Source organism: Perca fluviatilis, chromosome 15 (assembly GCF_010015445.1).
Source record: "Perca fluviatilis chromosome 15, GENO_Pfluv_1.0, whole genome shotgun sequence".
NCBI classification, from domain to species: domain Eukaryota; kingdom Metazoa; phylum Chordata; class Actinopteri; order Perciformes; family Percidae; genus Perca; species Perca fluviatilis.
This window is the reverse complement of record NC_053126.1, coordinates 25863881-25881043: the sequence shown is the minus strand read 5'-3', so window position 1 is coordinate 25881043 and position 17163 is coordinate 25863881. Positions and strand designations below refer to the sequence as shown.

The following is a 17163-nucleotide window of genomic DNA, read 5'->3' as shown; positions in this document are numbered from 1 at the left end:
TGTACAGTTGCTGTTTTATCACCAAATCAAGTCCGGGTCACTTTGGGTTGAATATCTTAACGCAGTAAGTGACCACTCTGCCTTGTTATGACTTCTTATTAGTAAATGGCAGGGTTGGTAATGTTGAAAAGCTAGCAAGATTTGAAAGTAGCATCTCCTTGGAGGTTTCTCTCTCTCTCTCTCTTTTCCCCTCTTTCATTGGTTCTTTCCAAGTGGACCGTTTTTACAGGATTCATTTAGCAGCTAACAGATGACCGATCTTTTTCAGAGCCTATAAGTTATTTATTGCTGTCGGGGTGTAAAGACCATTTCCAACAATATATTTAAAAAAAAAAAAGTGTACATCGGAAATAGTTACCAACCCTGCCTTAACATGCTGCTTTTGCCTTCACAAAGCCTTCTAATGTGTGCTAGCTGTAACGTTAGCTGACTAGCCCACTTGTCTGATGTCTGCCCATCACTCCATGCCTGCATTTAAAAAAAAAAAAAAAGTGTTAATATAGAGTGTTTACCAGTGAGTACAGTAAAGACAAACTGCCATGTTGGAAGACATATTAGACAGATATTTAACTATTATTACAGATTGTAGACAGATTGATGCTTTTCTCCACAACATATTCTTTTCATATTTTAAATAGTAACCTCAACTCAGCTCTTTCCCCTGCTTCACATGTCCCACTGGTGGCCTCTGAGGGTTTAGTGCCTTGCTTCAGGGTTAAGGATAATGGTTAGGTTAGAGAGGGCACACGTTTGTCAGACCTCGCAGTGCATTTTGGTGAGTAACACCGAATGTAAACGGACCATTATACTTTCTTGTAGGTCTAATTTTGCTTTGCAACTGGCAATTCCTGTCCTGTAACCATCGGTAACCAATCTCTAAACACTTCAGACCAAAAATAAATAAATAAAAAAAAAGGCACTGCAGGAAGCGTGACAGTTTTTAAAATTAGTATTTCTTTTTTTTTTTTTTTTTTTGAATTTTCCATCTGCTTTGTTCTATTACACTCCAGTATTCAAATTTCATGGCATTTTGAAATCATTTCAGTCCTTTTCATAAACGCTATTAACCCTTGGCTTAACTTACATTGATGAAATTAGAGAGGTGTCCCGTGGTGTGCTAGATGGGTGAGCATGGACGGAGCGGTGCCAAACAGTGTGAGCAGGACAATCTGACAGCGGATAAGATGATCTTTGAGTGTGTCACGGGTCTGAAACAGATTTCCCTCTCTGCCTGGTTCTGTTCTTCAGTTGATGCCACCATGTTTGTCTGAACCAATTCCTGTCTGTCAGCATTAATAAATAAACATCAAATATGTTGAACAAGAAACAAAGAGGGGAAACTTGATTCAAATCAGCAATTTGTGTGTGTGTGTGTGTGTGTGTGTGTGTGTGTGTGTGTGTGTGTGTGTGTGTGTGTGTGTGTGTGTGTGTGTGTGTGTGTGTGTGTGTGTGTGTGTGTGTGTGTGTGTGTGTGTGTGTGTGTTTCACTTGTTTTAACTACTTTGTATCTGCAGTTAGGTATTTTAATCCAGTGGTTCCCAACCTAGGGGCCTGGCCCCCTCCAGTTGTCACAAGATAAATCTGAGGGGTTGTGAAATGATTACTCCTAATTTCCACCAAGCACCTCTGCGGTTTGATAATCCACTAGCTGCGCACGGCAAATCCCAGAAGTATGGAAAGCCAAACAGTTCAAACACACGTGATTTCTCACACGTAAACATGTAAACAACGCGTTAACGACACGGTTTTTCCCACGTGGACAACACGTAGACAGTGTTAATTTCACGTGATTTTTGAGCCATTTGGCCACTTCTCCAGTTTGAATGGGTGAGTGTACCAAGTTGTCATTGGCTCCTGAGCCGTTGGGTTAAACCATTTTTAAGTCAAAGTATGTATCGGTAAAATGTGATAAATTAAAAGTACTCAATGCAGAAATATCCTCACATTTTAAAAACTGAAACCATCCAAACAATCTTAATTTGTTTTAACGTGTTGTCTACGTGTGAAAAATGTACGCGTTAATGCATTGTTTATGTGTGAGAAATCACATGTATTTGAACCATTTGGCTTTCCATACTGAAGCATGCGTGAACATGGACAACGCCAGAAAAGAGAAGGCATGGAGTTTAACTGTAGGTGTACTTGGAGTGGAATGTAGATACTAGCTTAAAAAACACGTGATTGTACTAAAATAATATCAGCGAGTCAGGCAGCAAGACGCTCCGCTTCTGAACAAAACCGGCCCGCAGCACAGACTCACCCAGTGGAGAATCTGAGTTAGTGACCAACAGAAAAGGCTTTGATACACATTTAAATTTTTTAGACTTTTTTTCTAATCTTTGTTTTTTGTGAAAAATTGATTGATCAGTTATTTAAATACCTTATTTTTCTAATCTTTAACAATGTCATTTTATACCCTTAGATGTATTTTAATGACTTTTCATGCAGCTGCAAACCTAATGGCATTCCCATCAGCTTCAGATGTGGTTTAATTACCCATTGTTAGCATGCCAACATGCTAAACTAAAGGGACCATGGTAAAATAGTTTTAGCAGTATACCTGCTAAAACAAGCAAGTGTTAGCAAGTGTACACCCAATTATAAAACTACAAAAGAAGGCAGTCTTTACTTTCATAGGTCATATTTATTCATATGAAGTGCGGAATATAAATACAAAACATTTTTGAAACACATCTGGTAAAGTGACAAAGACCTGCTTCAGTCAAGTTTTGCTCATCAGAAAAGGTTTTGAAATGTACTTTTCTAGCTTTAGCTGCAGTTTGGAACTTCATTCTTTGAAACTCAGGTATATATGGTGTGTTGAAGTAAACTTGATAATGATCAAAGATTCGTTATTCATTTCCATATGATTTAGAACAACCCTCCAACTCCAACTGGAGCCCTCCAGCTGGAAGGGAACTACTCATTTGTCGCAAAAATAAATATAAAATTTGAGCAGGCATTGAAACGATGGCACAATGTTACAACGGATGACTCATGAGTACATATTTTACGAGTGCACTGCCATACAGTAACATCCAATTAACCCAGACTGAGAAGATACTTCCTGTTAATTCCAGTTCAACTTTAGCAACGAGTAGATTTGACACCAGATTAGCATCATGCTATGGCAACCACACTGTCTAAACTAACTATATATATTAGTAGCATATTCAGACGCCACATAAATAAACAAAAATCTGACAAGAGGGTTAAACATGCACTCTGATACTCAAATTAATTAGCTGGGAACCTGTATTAATTACAAGGGCCGTTTATTAATAATTAGATCAGTTTGCTGAGATTTCTACACTTCTGATGACAGTAGTGAAGGAAGGCCTGCGTGTTGGGAGTATGTCCTGTAGAAGGCACTGGCAATCTTTCTCATACTATTGGAGATTGTACTGCAAGAGACATTCAAAGCTAACAAAAATGTTCTAAGAGCCACAGATTTACAATATTAATTTCTATGAAAACAAATCTAGACAAGATGGAGAGATGAGTATAAACCCGAGATGTGTACAGTTTATGGGCAGCCATTGGAGAGACAGGCAGTAGTTCATTAATGACACAGGTGTGTGTGTGTGTGTGTGTGTGTGTGTGTGTGTGTGTGTGTGTGTGTGTGTGTGTGTGTGTGTGTGTGTGTGTGTGTGTGTGTGTTTCAATCATCTATGTGCACATGTGTGTGTTCAGTCATCTTCTATGTTAAGCTGCATTTAAAAGGAAAGGGTCAGCATTTTTTGGGGGGATATTATGATATGAGTAGTTAATGGATATGTTTGTGTGTGTGCAGCAATTTCAGTGTTTGACAATCACCTATGTTTCTGAAGACCTGTGAAAAGGCAAATGGTTGTGTGTGTGTGTGTGTGTGTGTGTGTGTGTGTGTGTGTGTGTGTGTGTGTGTGTGTGTGTGTGTGTGTGTGTGTGTGTGTGTGTGTGTGTGTGTGTGTGTGTGTGTGTGTGTGTGTGTGTGGTTCAGTCATCCACCCCTATGTTGCGGAACAGGTAGGACATGGACTCTCCGTTGTGGATGCGGCGGATGGCCTCCGACAGGATCATGCTGATGTCGACCGTTTTGATCTTTGGACACTGGAGCTTCTGGAGCTCATGGGGAATCGTGTTGGTCACCACCACCTGGAGGAGGAATACCAGATGTGAGTCGGGGGGGGGGTCATGCAGAACATAGCCTGGATCGACGACCGTTCATTTTGCTTTGCAAAACTACAACAATAACAACCACCTTCGAGCTAGCGAGCTACACGCTGGAAATGTCAACATTTGAAGAAGAATTGGATCGTGCAGCAAGGCAGGCCTGCTTGGTTCTTTCGGGGAATGACTGTAAAGATTTACAAAGAATAGGTTTACGGCATTTCCTCTCTAACTGGGACGTTTTGGGATCGATTGGCAGGGATTTGCTATGGACAAAATCCACACAGCGATACACTGCTGAGAGCAAATGAGGTCTACCCATGTATCTAGCCGATTTAAATAGCTCACGTATTATACTGTATTATGTGAAAAGTTAACTTCATTTAATATTGCACGTGGTGTTTTCTATTGCCGGGTGCAAAGGTTCCACCAAAACAAGCTCCTTCCCGAGGCTATTTTGCAGAGCCACCGTCGCTGAGTCCAGAGCTCAGCGCCGGCCAAGACGACTGATTTTTTTTCCCTCCTATTCAGGGGTGGATGTGTAAATATGACACCAGAATATTTCAACACACACACACACACACACACACACACACACACACACACACACACACACACACACACACACACACACCTCATCGATGGCCGACTCCTCTATGAACCGCGGGGCGTCGCAGGAGAGGAGGCCGTGTGTTGCCATGACGAAGATCTTGTAGGCCCCTCTTTCCTTCAGCGTCTCCGCTGCGGCCACAAAGCTGTCCACATCATCGATGATGTCATCCTGCGAGACAAAACGCAACCCATGTCAAACAAGTGTTGAAACCGTGTTCATTCATTCAGCCTGTACAAGTAGCATGGCAGCCTCTAGTGACAACATGCCACCACCAACATTTGGAGCTTTTAGATTTTTTTTTTTTTGGGGTTTTGAGAGTCAGGGTTGTTCCTTTATGCACAAAAAGGTATTACAATATTATACTAAAGTATTGTTAACTTTCACTTGAGTTGGGTTTTTCCCCCTAGACATCTTCAGACAAATTTAATTCATTTTTAATTTAATTAACAGGAAATAACAAAATGATGCTCAATTTCAATTTAAAAACGTTGAGTAGAGTGTGGATCTGACAAATCCCAGACCGATCCACAGTCGGCGCAACTGTACGGCAGTAAAACGATAAGTGATGCCGTATCATCGGATCAATCATTTATCTGCCGTTTATTGTGTGCTCGTGCCACGCCGACAACAGTCCAGCTGGCTCGTATGTAGCAACGGTCACAGCGGAGACTAATTAAAGCCACGGCAAAATAGTGTAAAAGAAGAAGCTGTTCTGGCTGAGGCTTTCCAGGGGGGAAGCCAGACTGGATTCCCTCCCCCTTTTGACAGAATGTCCGCCAGGTGGCAGCGCCCCCCCCCCCCCGCAGCTTCTCCTCTGCTGCAGCCGCTGATCCGCCTCCTTCCCCTTTCTTCTCACGCTTTACTGGGCCCTTTCTCATGGGGGCCCTTGTTCAACGACCAGTGTGTTCAAACCAGTCAAGCTGTATGCTCTCACCACTATGATGGCGATGCGTCCTCCTACATCTCCTACCACAGTGATGGGAGGCTTCTCTTTAGGGATCAACACTGGAAACACAAACACAGAGTATTTAAGCTCCTATTGTCGAGAGGCAACGCGTCTCTATGCCGTGGAATGGTATTTGCAGTGGCAGAGCAAAGGTCAGTGTGTGAGCATCTGTATGCCAGGGTTCTTGCAGGTTTTAGTGAGTCAAATTTAAAGACATTTTAAGACCATAAAGATTGAAACTGAAAGACCTACAAAACTGGCCTATTGGCCGAGTCTGCTGAAGGCATTTTGCGGCTAGCTTGTGTTTCTCCGCTCTGGCGTGTGACTCCAGCGCCTTCACACCCAGAGTCCCTAATTTCATTTTTATTTTATGTTTTACAAAGTTTGCAGCGAGCCTCGTGCCCGGAGTTGGGTACCGCTTGTAACCAACAGCGGAAATCGCTGTGATCTAGCCATGTCCCATTAAAAGTACACTTTCCCCATTATCCACACGTAGGGCCTAGCCGAACTTACAAACAAACTCTGAGGAGACGCGGATGTATTTCACGGGCAGGTATTGCATTTATCACGGGATTTGTAGTTTTATCACCGCGTACGTACCAACGCCAATATCCCCCAGAAAGAACTAGAACACACCGAACCAACGTTCTGAGGGCAGCGTTCTGCTGGTTTTGTTACAGACCGTTAAGACTCTAGAGCTCCGTTTTGTAGGCTACCACTCAATACTTTTTCTTTCTGCGGCCAGCGTTTCAGGAAATGAATGAGGATAAAAACCTTTTTTTTATACCGGACTACATGAAATTTAAGACCTCTGATGAAAATCTGGCCGTTTTTAATATGTTTTAAGGTCTTAAATTTAAAGTTCAGAATTTTAGACTTTTTAAGACTCTGCGGGAACCCTGGTATATCTACCTAAACGTATTCTGTCATGAGGAAGTTACATGATATATGTGTGTGTGTGTGTGTTTGTTACATGGTATCTCCATGCTGGGGTGAATGGCTCCGGTGGTCTTGACTGTGGGCGGCGAGTGGCGCCCGTCTACCTGGTCTGACTCTGCGTCCTGAGCTTCGCCGTGGATCACCGCTATACCCAGACGCAGTCGCTCGGCGAACGACTGAGCCCTGCACACCCAGACAGAGGTGAACTCAAGACACTACGGCTGTGTATTACATCAAGGGGGCACAGTCAAACGAGAAATGCACAATATAGGAGATAACTTTTGTTACTGTATACAGTATGAAAAGGTTCTGACTTTGGCACCCACTGTGGTAGTATTTAAAAAATAAATAAATAAATACCATGGCAGACTGCAATGATTGCTGCTTAATAAATGCAATTTTGGACTTTAAAAGGGATAGTTTAGATGTTTTGAAGTGGGGTTGTATGAGGTACTTATCCATAGTCAGTGTATGACCTACAGTAGATGGCGGTCAGCACGCCCCCAGTTTGGAGAAACAGACCGGAGTACTGACACGAAAGCTAAGCAATGTACTGCTGTGGACGGAGGCAGCAGCTAAACGTATTTTAGACACCTAAAAAAAGGCCCACCTAAAAAAAAAAAATCTTTAAAATATTTTAACCGCTTACCTTGCCATCTGACAGCCTTTTTACGATGGGGAACTAATGCTATTATATCGCTCTCTTCAAAGCCACCAGACTTTGACAAAAAAAACCCGCTAATTTTACCTTGTAGCACCAAATGAGCTGCTGGTCTACCGCTGCCTTGATCGGTTAGTTAGTGTTATTGTGAGACTTTGGTGAATCCGAAATAACCCTTTTAAAGCACTAAAGTCACACAATAACACTAACTAACTGATCGAGGCAGCCGTAGACCAGCGACTCCTGTGTTCTGGGAGAGGAGTCTGGCGGCTTTGAAGAAAGCATTGATGGATATCAGTTCTCTATTGGAAAGGACTGTCTGACAGCAAGGTAAAGCGGTGAAAGTATTCTAAATATAGCGTTCGCTTAAACCGCAATGGTTGCTGCTGCCCCTGTCAACAGCAGTGAATATCCAAACCTTCCCTTTAACGTCCTCAGGGAAGGAAAGGGTGGTGAGAGGGAGAACAACAAAAAACCTATGATTAACGTATTAGCTAACAATATAATATGAGTTACAGCTCTGCACTGTGGAAGGTGATTTCATAACCAGCGAGTGAGGAGGAGGAGGAGGCTACTGTACCTTTTGGCAGAGGCTGGGGATTTGGCCACAATCACAGCATTTCTATAGTCAGGGATCTGGAGGTACATGGGAAATAAAGACAGATTAAATTAGATTAGATTACATAAACTGTATTGATCCCAAATTGGGAAATGTCAGTGCTACAGCCGCAACATATCAGACACACAGCACACATACACAATATACAAGAAATAATATAGGATAGAAGACAAGAACACATTTTCAAAAAAAATAAAGATTAAAAAAATACAAAAAGGAAAGAATGTACAAACGTATATACAAGTTGGTAATAAAAATGTACAACTACTTAAAGATGTAAGTAAAATAAATGTCAGATTTGCACACAACGGACAGCTGACTTTAGTGCCGTTTTTAATATGCAAGTCATGTGTTTTGCATGTGTTCTGACCTCTTCCTGTATGTACTGCAGCAGGAAGGGGGAGGCTCTCAGGTTGTCCACTGGGATGTTGAAGAAGCCTTGAATCTCTTTCTGATGGAGGTCCATGGTGATCAGGTGGGTGAGACCTACACAAACACCGGCAGTGTGACAGTGTCAATGCCTGCATTTAACCATAGATTTGTATTTTACAACAATGTGTAAAATGTGTGCAATGATGGGACACTAGGGGTGGGGGGGGGGAAGAAATCGTAAATTGTATGCATCGTGATTTTTTATTTTTATTTTTTTTTGCAATGATTTTTTTTTTTTTAAATCGATTCTTTTCCCTTGAAATCGTGATTTTTTTTTTTTTTAATTTAGATTTTACCAATGATTCACCTGATTATTTTCGGTTTATACGGTAGCGCTGACGGCGACATCGGAAAGCAAAAAATAAAAACTTACGTACTTCTTCATTCATACATTCTTCATTCTTTTTAGAAAACAATTACTCGTGATATATTGTCTCTAGAATGCAATTTTTCAACTTTTGTTGTTGTTAAAGAAGGAAAAAGAAAATTGCGATACTCAATACTAACCAATCACAAAACTTGTAGAATCATAATAAATGAAAATCGCAATACAAAATCGATTTGGAACCCGTGCATCGTGAAAGAATCAAATCGGGACAAAAGCATAATGGTCCCAGCCCTAATGGACACGCACACTTTCAGATGAGCCTTGTAAACTGTTGTCCTGTGCGTAGTTTCTGCCCCCCCCCGTGAGGAATTAATGACAAAAAAAACTGTTGGTGCGTCCATGTGATACAAGTCTTCCGTAATCGCGTACCATTTTATTTTTTTCAGCTGTCCTGTCAATAAAGGCCTAAAATGCCCTAAAGATAATCTTAAAAAATAAAATAAAAAAATGCTACAATCTGTGATGTCGTAAGCGAATAGAAACGTACTGGAAATGACAACGGTATTCTGACTCTTCCCGTTCATTCTCTCCCACTTACCAGCTTTACACATCATAGAGGCAATAAGCTTGGAGACGATGGAGCCCCTCTTCCTCATCTTGCACTGCTTGCTGTAGGGGAAGTAGGGGAGGACGCCCGTGATGCTTCTGGCACAGGACGTCCTGCACGCGTACACCAGGATCAGCATCTCCATTATGGTGGTGTTCACATCCCTGATGCAGCCGAGCGATGGGAGAGAAAAGCCGCAGAGGGAGGGGAGAGGGGGCCCCAGCGGTGCCAAAACGTGATGTTAGTGAGATGTTTCAGGGATAAAACTGTGCTGAAATGTTCAATTGGGTGCGTGTTCTTTCTTACTTGGACATTGTTTGGATCACAAAGACATCTTTGCCGCGCACCGACTCTTGGATCTGTACCCGCGTTTCTATGGAAACAAAACGGGACGTGAGAACGAGAGACAAGCCAGAAAGCGCGCACACATAAACACACGGTCAGTCCCACGTCGCGCACGCACTCCTACTTCATAACAAAGCCTGCGAGGCCGGTCGGCTTCGTTAGAGGGCTATCTGCCTCTCACACACATACCCCCCCCACTGTGTGAAATTGTAGATACTAGCATTCCAAAAATGTGCCTCCCACAGAAAAGAGATTAGAAAACAAAATGCTATCTAGGAGAGCCAAATGTCCAGCAGAAACAGTCAGAACTGATAGTTGATGCAAGCAGCCAAGAAACTTTGAATATTCGGGGTGTGGAATTTATTTCTGTACACATCTACTACTATTAAACACTTCAGTTAAGCCAACGCTGACTGTAGCACATGCATGATTTTGCCCATTACCAAAACATTTGCAAATTATTCTGTACATTATAACTATTTTCCAAAGCACCCCATTAGGGCTGGGCAATATACAGTATCAATAGATATGACATTTTTTATATCTCAATATGACAGCAGTGTTGTCTTTTCCTAACAGGCTACATTACAGTAAAGTGATGTCATTTTCTGAAGTTCTAGCTGTTCTATTATTTCCCTTTACCCACTTGGTCATTATATCCAAATTACTGTTGATTACTTATCAAAAATCTCATTGTGTAAATATTTTGTGAAAGCACCAATAGTCAACCCTACCATATCGTCGCAATATCGTTATCCATGTATTTGGTAAAATAATACTGTGATATTTGATTTCCTCTATATCGCCCAGCTCTACACACCATACATTTATTTTAGACTGATTTGTCTACCCTTCAGACAGTTTTTAAATTTCTCAGTGTGCCACAGAAATAAGCTTGCCTGTACTTGACAATGTCTTGAGATCTGATGTGATCTACCACGCTAAATATTAGCTCTTCGTTTCGTCTCTCTTGCATCAACATCATGTGATAAAGCAGGTGCAAGCAGCGACTGTTTTGGAAAGTGTTCCTGAGGAATTGGTCGTCTGTTGGCAAACACGTTGTACTGGCCAGCTATCAAATCCACAAAACAAACCATAAACACACATGGACATTGTAGAAAAGGTTAACGTTCAGTTTACTGGATAAGAATAGAGTGGTTGTTTGTGTCATGCACATACAAGTAGAGCCGCAGAGGTTAATTAATTAGTTTCCAGCCATTTTGTTTATATACCAGAGGCCTGTACTAAGAATCAAGATCAACATGCCCCCATGTGCTCGTAAAAGTCCAAACTACAGAATGGAGAGGAATTAAACCAACATTAAACCAGTAAATCTGCAGCATTCGAACAGCACATATAACGTTTTGTTATGTAACAGGCTTAAATTTACTTTCTGCTTTACACACACGCAAACTTCCTTTTAACCAACGGCGTACCACAAGGTTCTGTGCTTGGCCTATTATTATTTACAATCTACATGAATAATATTATTACTCCCACCCAGACTTATAATTACGGCTGCCAGGAACAACTATTCTCATGGTCGATTAATCTGATTATTTTCTTCATTTCATTCATAAAATATCAGAAAAATAAAAAATGGCCATCACCAATTCCCAGAGTGTAAGGTGACATCTTTACCTGTCTTGTTGGTGCGACTAACAGTCCAAAACCCAAAGACTTTCAGTTTGCTATCATATAAAGAAATGATTAATCGATTATCAAAATAGTTGCCCAATGAATTTGTCAATCGACTAATCAACTAATGGTTTTGAGCACTCTTTTTCACGCAGTACTTTGCACCATATTAAATGGAATGAATTACAAAGGACTTCAAAACTTGATAGTCTCATCCTATTGGAGGATTTTAAACTTTTGATTTTAGAGGTGTGTGTGTGTGTGTGTGTGTGTGTGTGTGTGTGTGTGTGTGTGTGTGTGTGTGTGTGTGTGTGTGTGTGTGTGTGTGTGTGTGTGTGTGTGTGTGTGTGTGTGTGTGTGATGCTGTTTGTAGGAGCTTATGTGTAACTGGTTGTTTTGTTGTGTGGGTTTCATCTTGGCTCTATTTCTTCTGCTGTACTCATGTCTCTCTTGTAACTAACTGATTATATAGTAAGCAAATATGTATGCACAGGGAGTCAGTCATCATCTTACCTCTGTTAGCTTCCTGGTACACCTGCACCTTGCCAAGCTCCACCCCTAACCGCCTAACACACAGAGAGAGAGAGAGAGAGAGAGAGAGATTCAGCTTAGGTTTGCAAAGTCAGAAGAACTTAGTATGTTAGTATTTGTACTGAAAGAATGAATGATTTTCTCAACAACAAGAGAACATACATTTCAAAAAAGGAAAAATACACGATAATACACTGTAAGTATAGACATGCATTTGTTGTGACATTGCTTCACTTGAGACAACCTGACCTGCTCACTCTGCAGTCAGGACATTTACACCCTGTTAAAAGTTAACACGTTGTGTTTTATTCATATGTCTCACACACGGGAGCATGGGATTTAGTGTCCCACAAGCCAGGCCGACTGCTCTATTTGTTCTATAAACATGCACTCCCCTGTCCTTTTGGAGTGCAGGAGTGCATTAATGTGCGTTTCAAGTACATTTTGCAGTTCATGAATGTTTTGATAGTGTGACAGGTTAAAGAAAATACACTCATAGCCTGTTTTTAAGTTTAAAAGTCTTAGTTAGTTCATTTTCTGTGAGGATCTTAAAATCTGTAGTACGCTTCAAAAAGATCATACATTTAGGAGTACAAGTTCATAGGGATTGATTGAAATCATAAAATTGTGTTACACAAACAGTTCAAATCAGTCACATGTGTAAAAAGGGTTACAATTCTAAAAGAAATGTGTTATTATACCGTTTACTTTATTCTTTAGTGTCTGATTTAAAAGGTTAAAATGTTAATCTGTGATCTACAGAGTGGTCTTAATGTGATAGCCTGAGATGGATTGTTTGTCTCCGCCAACGTACCTGGGGAAAATCACGCTATTTTCCTCATTATTATTATTAATATTATGATTATTTCTCCCCATTTCAGGGGCGTAACAATTTCACATAACACAATGGAATATGGACTTTGTTGCAACTACAATGGTATTTTAAGGCGGCTACAGATTAAGGTTAAAATAGTATTTTTTTATTTTTTTATATGGTGATTTATATGGTGATTCCAAGAATCACAGTGACCTTGACCTTTGAACTCCAAAATCGAATCAGCTCATTTATGAATCCAAGTGGACGTCTGTGCCAAATTCAAAGAAATTCCCTCCAGGAGATTTCATGTTAACAAATCTGGTACCAATAGAGGAACGCCCCAAAAACATGCCTTTTAGGGCCCATTCAGACCAAAATAAGTGATCCGGCGATTTGCCGCAGGGTTGTATGGCGGTGTGTGGGAGTGTCACTGAAACGGCCAATTTGTGTGACGTCCTGTTGTGTTCTTTAAGCCCCCCTAATGTAGCACAAGTAGTTCACGGTTACTGTTGACCGCACTTGAAGGCAGCTTCGTTTCCCGGAGAAGGAAAAAAAGACGAGCGAGAGAGATCGACTGTGCTTTGTTCTTTGGCAAACATTCAGCTGTTACACAAACTCCTGGGCCGTTCAGTGCTTGTGTTTTAAAACTTTATTGTGGCAGCGATAGAGGCAGTGAGCTTTCCCGTTTGCTGTACGGGACTCTCACAGCGCCTCAAAACACACTGACAAGGCTGATCGCCGATTACATGTTCGGCCACTGCAGCGTGACGCCGGGCTGCATTTCTCCAAAAGTTGAGTCAGTCTCAACTTTTCGCCGCAGGCCCTGTGCGTTTTTTTGTGTGTGTCCCCTGCGGCAAACCCCGCTGCAGCCTAAACGCACTACCCACCATTCAAAATGAATGGAAAACACGTACACCTCCAGCCACGGTTGTCTCCTGCATGGAGGCATAACAAACACTCTTTATCCCGCTGCTCTAGTCCCATTTGGGGAAATGACTATTGGCGCTTAGCCACTGCTAGTACCAGATCTGCTCAGCTTGGCCGCGGTGCCTCATCCTCCATTTTCCATTGCAGATTTATTACCGCCTCACGCGTGAGGCGAGCGTGGCTGGTCGTTGTAGCAACGCCGCAGGAAACTGCTGTGACCTAACGCGACACACACACAGAACGTCAAAGGTGTGTTGTTTTTGATTCATGGCATGTGGCTGTTGCCACCAGGTTGCCACAGCCAGAAGACACATTTTGTTTCAGAAGAAGCTGGAGGCAGCACAAAAAAAACCAAAAAAAAAACACAGCTGGCTAAACTATTTGACTATTTAGTGTTCAGGACACCCCCGTCTGTCACTAGCAACGATGACTCAGCGAATAGTGACAATTCTCTCCGACCAATCAGTCTGCAGGTTTTCACGTCACCTTTTGGTAAAAAAGTACCTGTTGGCAGGTACCAGGTACTTTTCATAATGGAAAACCAAAAAAGGCAAGAAGAGTCTAGGCGAGTCAAGCAGGTACCAGGTAATGGAAAAACGCCATTTTTTTTTTTTAAGCTGGGAGAGCTGATCCAGGATTTCACTAATAGGGGAAGAACAGGTGAGGCTGAGGATTTGTTTAATGGTGAAGTTATGATTAAGTTTAAAGAGCTTCGTGCCAAATTTGACATTACTAACAATCACTTGCGTTTGCATTACAATTTAACTGACTAATGCCTACATATATAACTCCAGTCGAACTACATAAATGGAACATTAATATTCTAGACACATAAGTGTGGATAAGATAAAAGGGACACCGCTTCACTGCCTTTGGGAGTGCAGGGAGATAAGAGAGTTCTGGTGTGAGGTATCACATGCAGTAGGAAGGATGATAGACATACATTTACCTCTACAGCCTGAGTTGTTTATTCTAGGAATATACTGTACAGTACTCACTCTGAAATCCTCTTTCCCAGCTCGCGGCTGGCGGGGTGCGAGTTGGCAGTGAAGATGACCAGGCCACCCTTGGTGTGATTCATGTCTTTGGGGTCTCGGCCGCTGTTTTCCCCGCACTCAGGCAGTGGCTCCCTGGGCACCCACGCTGCGCTGAGCCCTTCCTGCAGTGGAGAGGGAGGGGAGGAGAGGAGGGGGGCAAGTACTTCCTTTAAAAAAAAAGTGTCAACTCTCGTAACTCAAGTAGAGGAGGAACAGTCTCAGTTCCCGAAGACTTACAAAAAGCCACTGAACAGAATTTTTTTTTCTTCCTAAAAGCAGCTTTTTCAGATTAAAGCATAATAAATACTTCAATAGTTTGATTTCCTCATGACACACAATCATGAAAGTTAATAAGTGTATAAAACACTACTGCTAACTATCCTTGATTGACTAGTGTCTGTCTTTCTGTCTGTCTGTCCGTGTGTATGCAAAGCTATTTTAATTTGCATTCAGACTGATGGTTGGCCATCGGAAGTTTCCTTCTTGGCGGTGTTGAAGTTACTAACAAGCACAAACTGCAGCATAACAACGTTCCAAGTGCCTCAGAATGTGACTCAGTTATTCATGAACTTCCTGCAAACTCCAAGGACTTATTTTCCTGCAACACTGAAGCAGCTGCAAACCTCTCATTTTCAATCAAGTGTGACTCCAACAAACTTCTCAATCTTTGAAGAAACTCTTGCTTATTTTAAATTGACAGTTACTAATATTTTGTGTGCCTCCTTCTAAATCCAGGAGAGGAGAAGATGGCTTTCCTCTTTTGACAAAGTTGATAAAACTCCAAAGCTAGTAAGACCAAATGTGCAGAATTTGCAATAGTTAGGTTCAACTTCCTATTAAAAGACGCTTGACAAATACTGTAGATGCCCACTCAAAGCATTCATAGGATAGTTAATGAGCTTTCACTGTGAAAGGCCACTGTAGCAGCCTTCCACCTTCAACAGTACTATTCAAATCTACTTTAACACTCATGTGCTATTGTAGTGCTGATGATTTGACTATGTGCTTTTATTTTAACTTACTTTGGATCTTATTATTATAAATTGTTTTACTTTATAAGAATGCCTGAGCATGGTAAGTGTTTGGTAGATAACAGTTTGGAGTGTCTACAGGAGGTTTTGCTTGTACATACAGTCTATAGAACATACACTTGAGAGGATCTTGGAACAAATAACACAGAGCAGACAAAAGGCTGGTTTGTCAACATTTGCCTTGTAACCATGCGCGACCTACAATAACTGGAAGGGTAATTCAATTATATTACATTAAATATGTATCTTAGCATTGCGAATTCTCTTTTAGGGGGGTCAGTGGCGTTTAATGGGCTAACTCGTGATTTTAAAAAGGAGGTAGAAATCGTTCATCAACAGTCACGATATTAGCTTCATCATGTTGCTAAGCTAGCAGGACAACACAGGATTTTGCCGTTTGCGTCGCCGTGCGTTATTCGAGAATGAATGTGTTAATAAGTGCAACCGTGTGTTGAAATTGTAGTTGCAAAAAATGCCGTTAGACAATAAGTTTAAATTAACCTCTGCTAATATTAAATGTTTGGCTGTAATATTATGAAATAACGTTAGCTAACGGTAACACACAAGTACTAACGCGATAGCTCACAGTAATCTTGCCATGGCAAAGCTCTTGAATGCGCGAATTGATTTTTCATGCATTAGAAAGCAAGTCTTTCTATGTAGCAAGTAGAGAATCAGACAACGACTATTAAATTAAACCAAGCACAATAGTAGCCCTCACCAGTTTGCGTGTTAGGTCCGGTTACAGTCTGCAACCAACAGTATTTGAATATACAAGCCTCTCTTTTCAACCTGTTCCCTTCAGTCCGACTGCTTGCGATGTTCAGTTTTGATGGACGCCCAGCTCGACCAATCACATGCTAGGAAATAGAAAAAGGCCGATTGTAAGATGCATTCAAGTGCTCTTTTTAAACCCGTAAATGATAATTTTTTTCACAGAAAAGTAATTCACTATCGTCAGTAGGCCTACGGATTTCAGTGAGGTCCAAGTAGTGGTGGAAGAAGTATTCAGATCCTTTACTGAAGTAACGGTACTAATACCACACTGTTAAAATATCCTGTCCTGCATTGAAAATGTTACTTAAGTAAAAATATTTAAGCGTAATCAGGAAAATGTATTAAAAGTAAATGTACTCAATGCAGAAAAATCCTCACATTTTAGAAACTGGAAACGATTAAAACAGTTCTGTCAGTCAATTAAATGTTTAATCGGCTAATCATTTCAGCTGGACTGGTAGGCCTGTATATTGTTGGGTAGTTTAACTTATAATAAAACATCATATTTTATAAACTACATGTGTTTTGTGTGCAAAAATCTTAATTTGTAAAGTCATTAAAGCCGTCAGATTAATGTAGTGGAGTAAAAAGTATAATATTTCTCTCTGAAATGTAGCGGAGTAGAAGTAGAAAGTGGCATGAAAAGAAAAGACGAAGTGAAGTGAAGTACAAGTACTTCAAAATTGTTCTTAAGTACAGTACTTGAGTAAATGTACTTAGTTACATTCCACCACTGGGTCCAAGTTGGTCCAAGGCCCTCACTACG

General features: G+C 41.2%; 1 protein-coding gene across 1 annotated transcript; it reads right to left on the bottom strand.

The window, feature by feature from the left end:
- Positions 1-2624: 2624 nt before the first annotated feature.
- LOC120575190 (phosphoribosyl pyrophosphate synthase-associated protein 2) lies at positions 2625-16471 on the bottom strand. The gene is made up of 11 exons (XM_039825854.1): positions 16342-16471; positions 14551-14711; positions 11791-11843; positions 9601-9667; positions 9286-9458; positions 8298-8413; positions 7889-7944; positions 6682-6830; positions 5697-5767; positions 4784-4930; positions 2625-4134 (listed from the first exon to the last, which is right to left on the bottom strand). Exons 2-11 carry the CDS (start codon positions 14631-14633, stop codon positions 3976-3978), a joined length of 1074 nt encoding a protein of 357 aa, XP_039681788.1. The 5' UTR covers positions 14634-14711; positions 16342-16471; the 3' UTR covers positions 2625-3975.
- Positions 16472-17163: the final 692 nt, after the last annotated feature.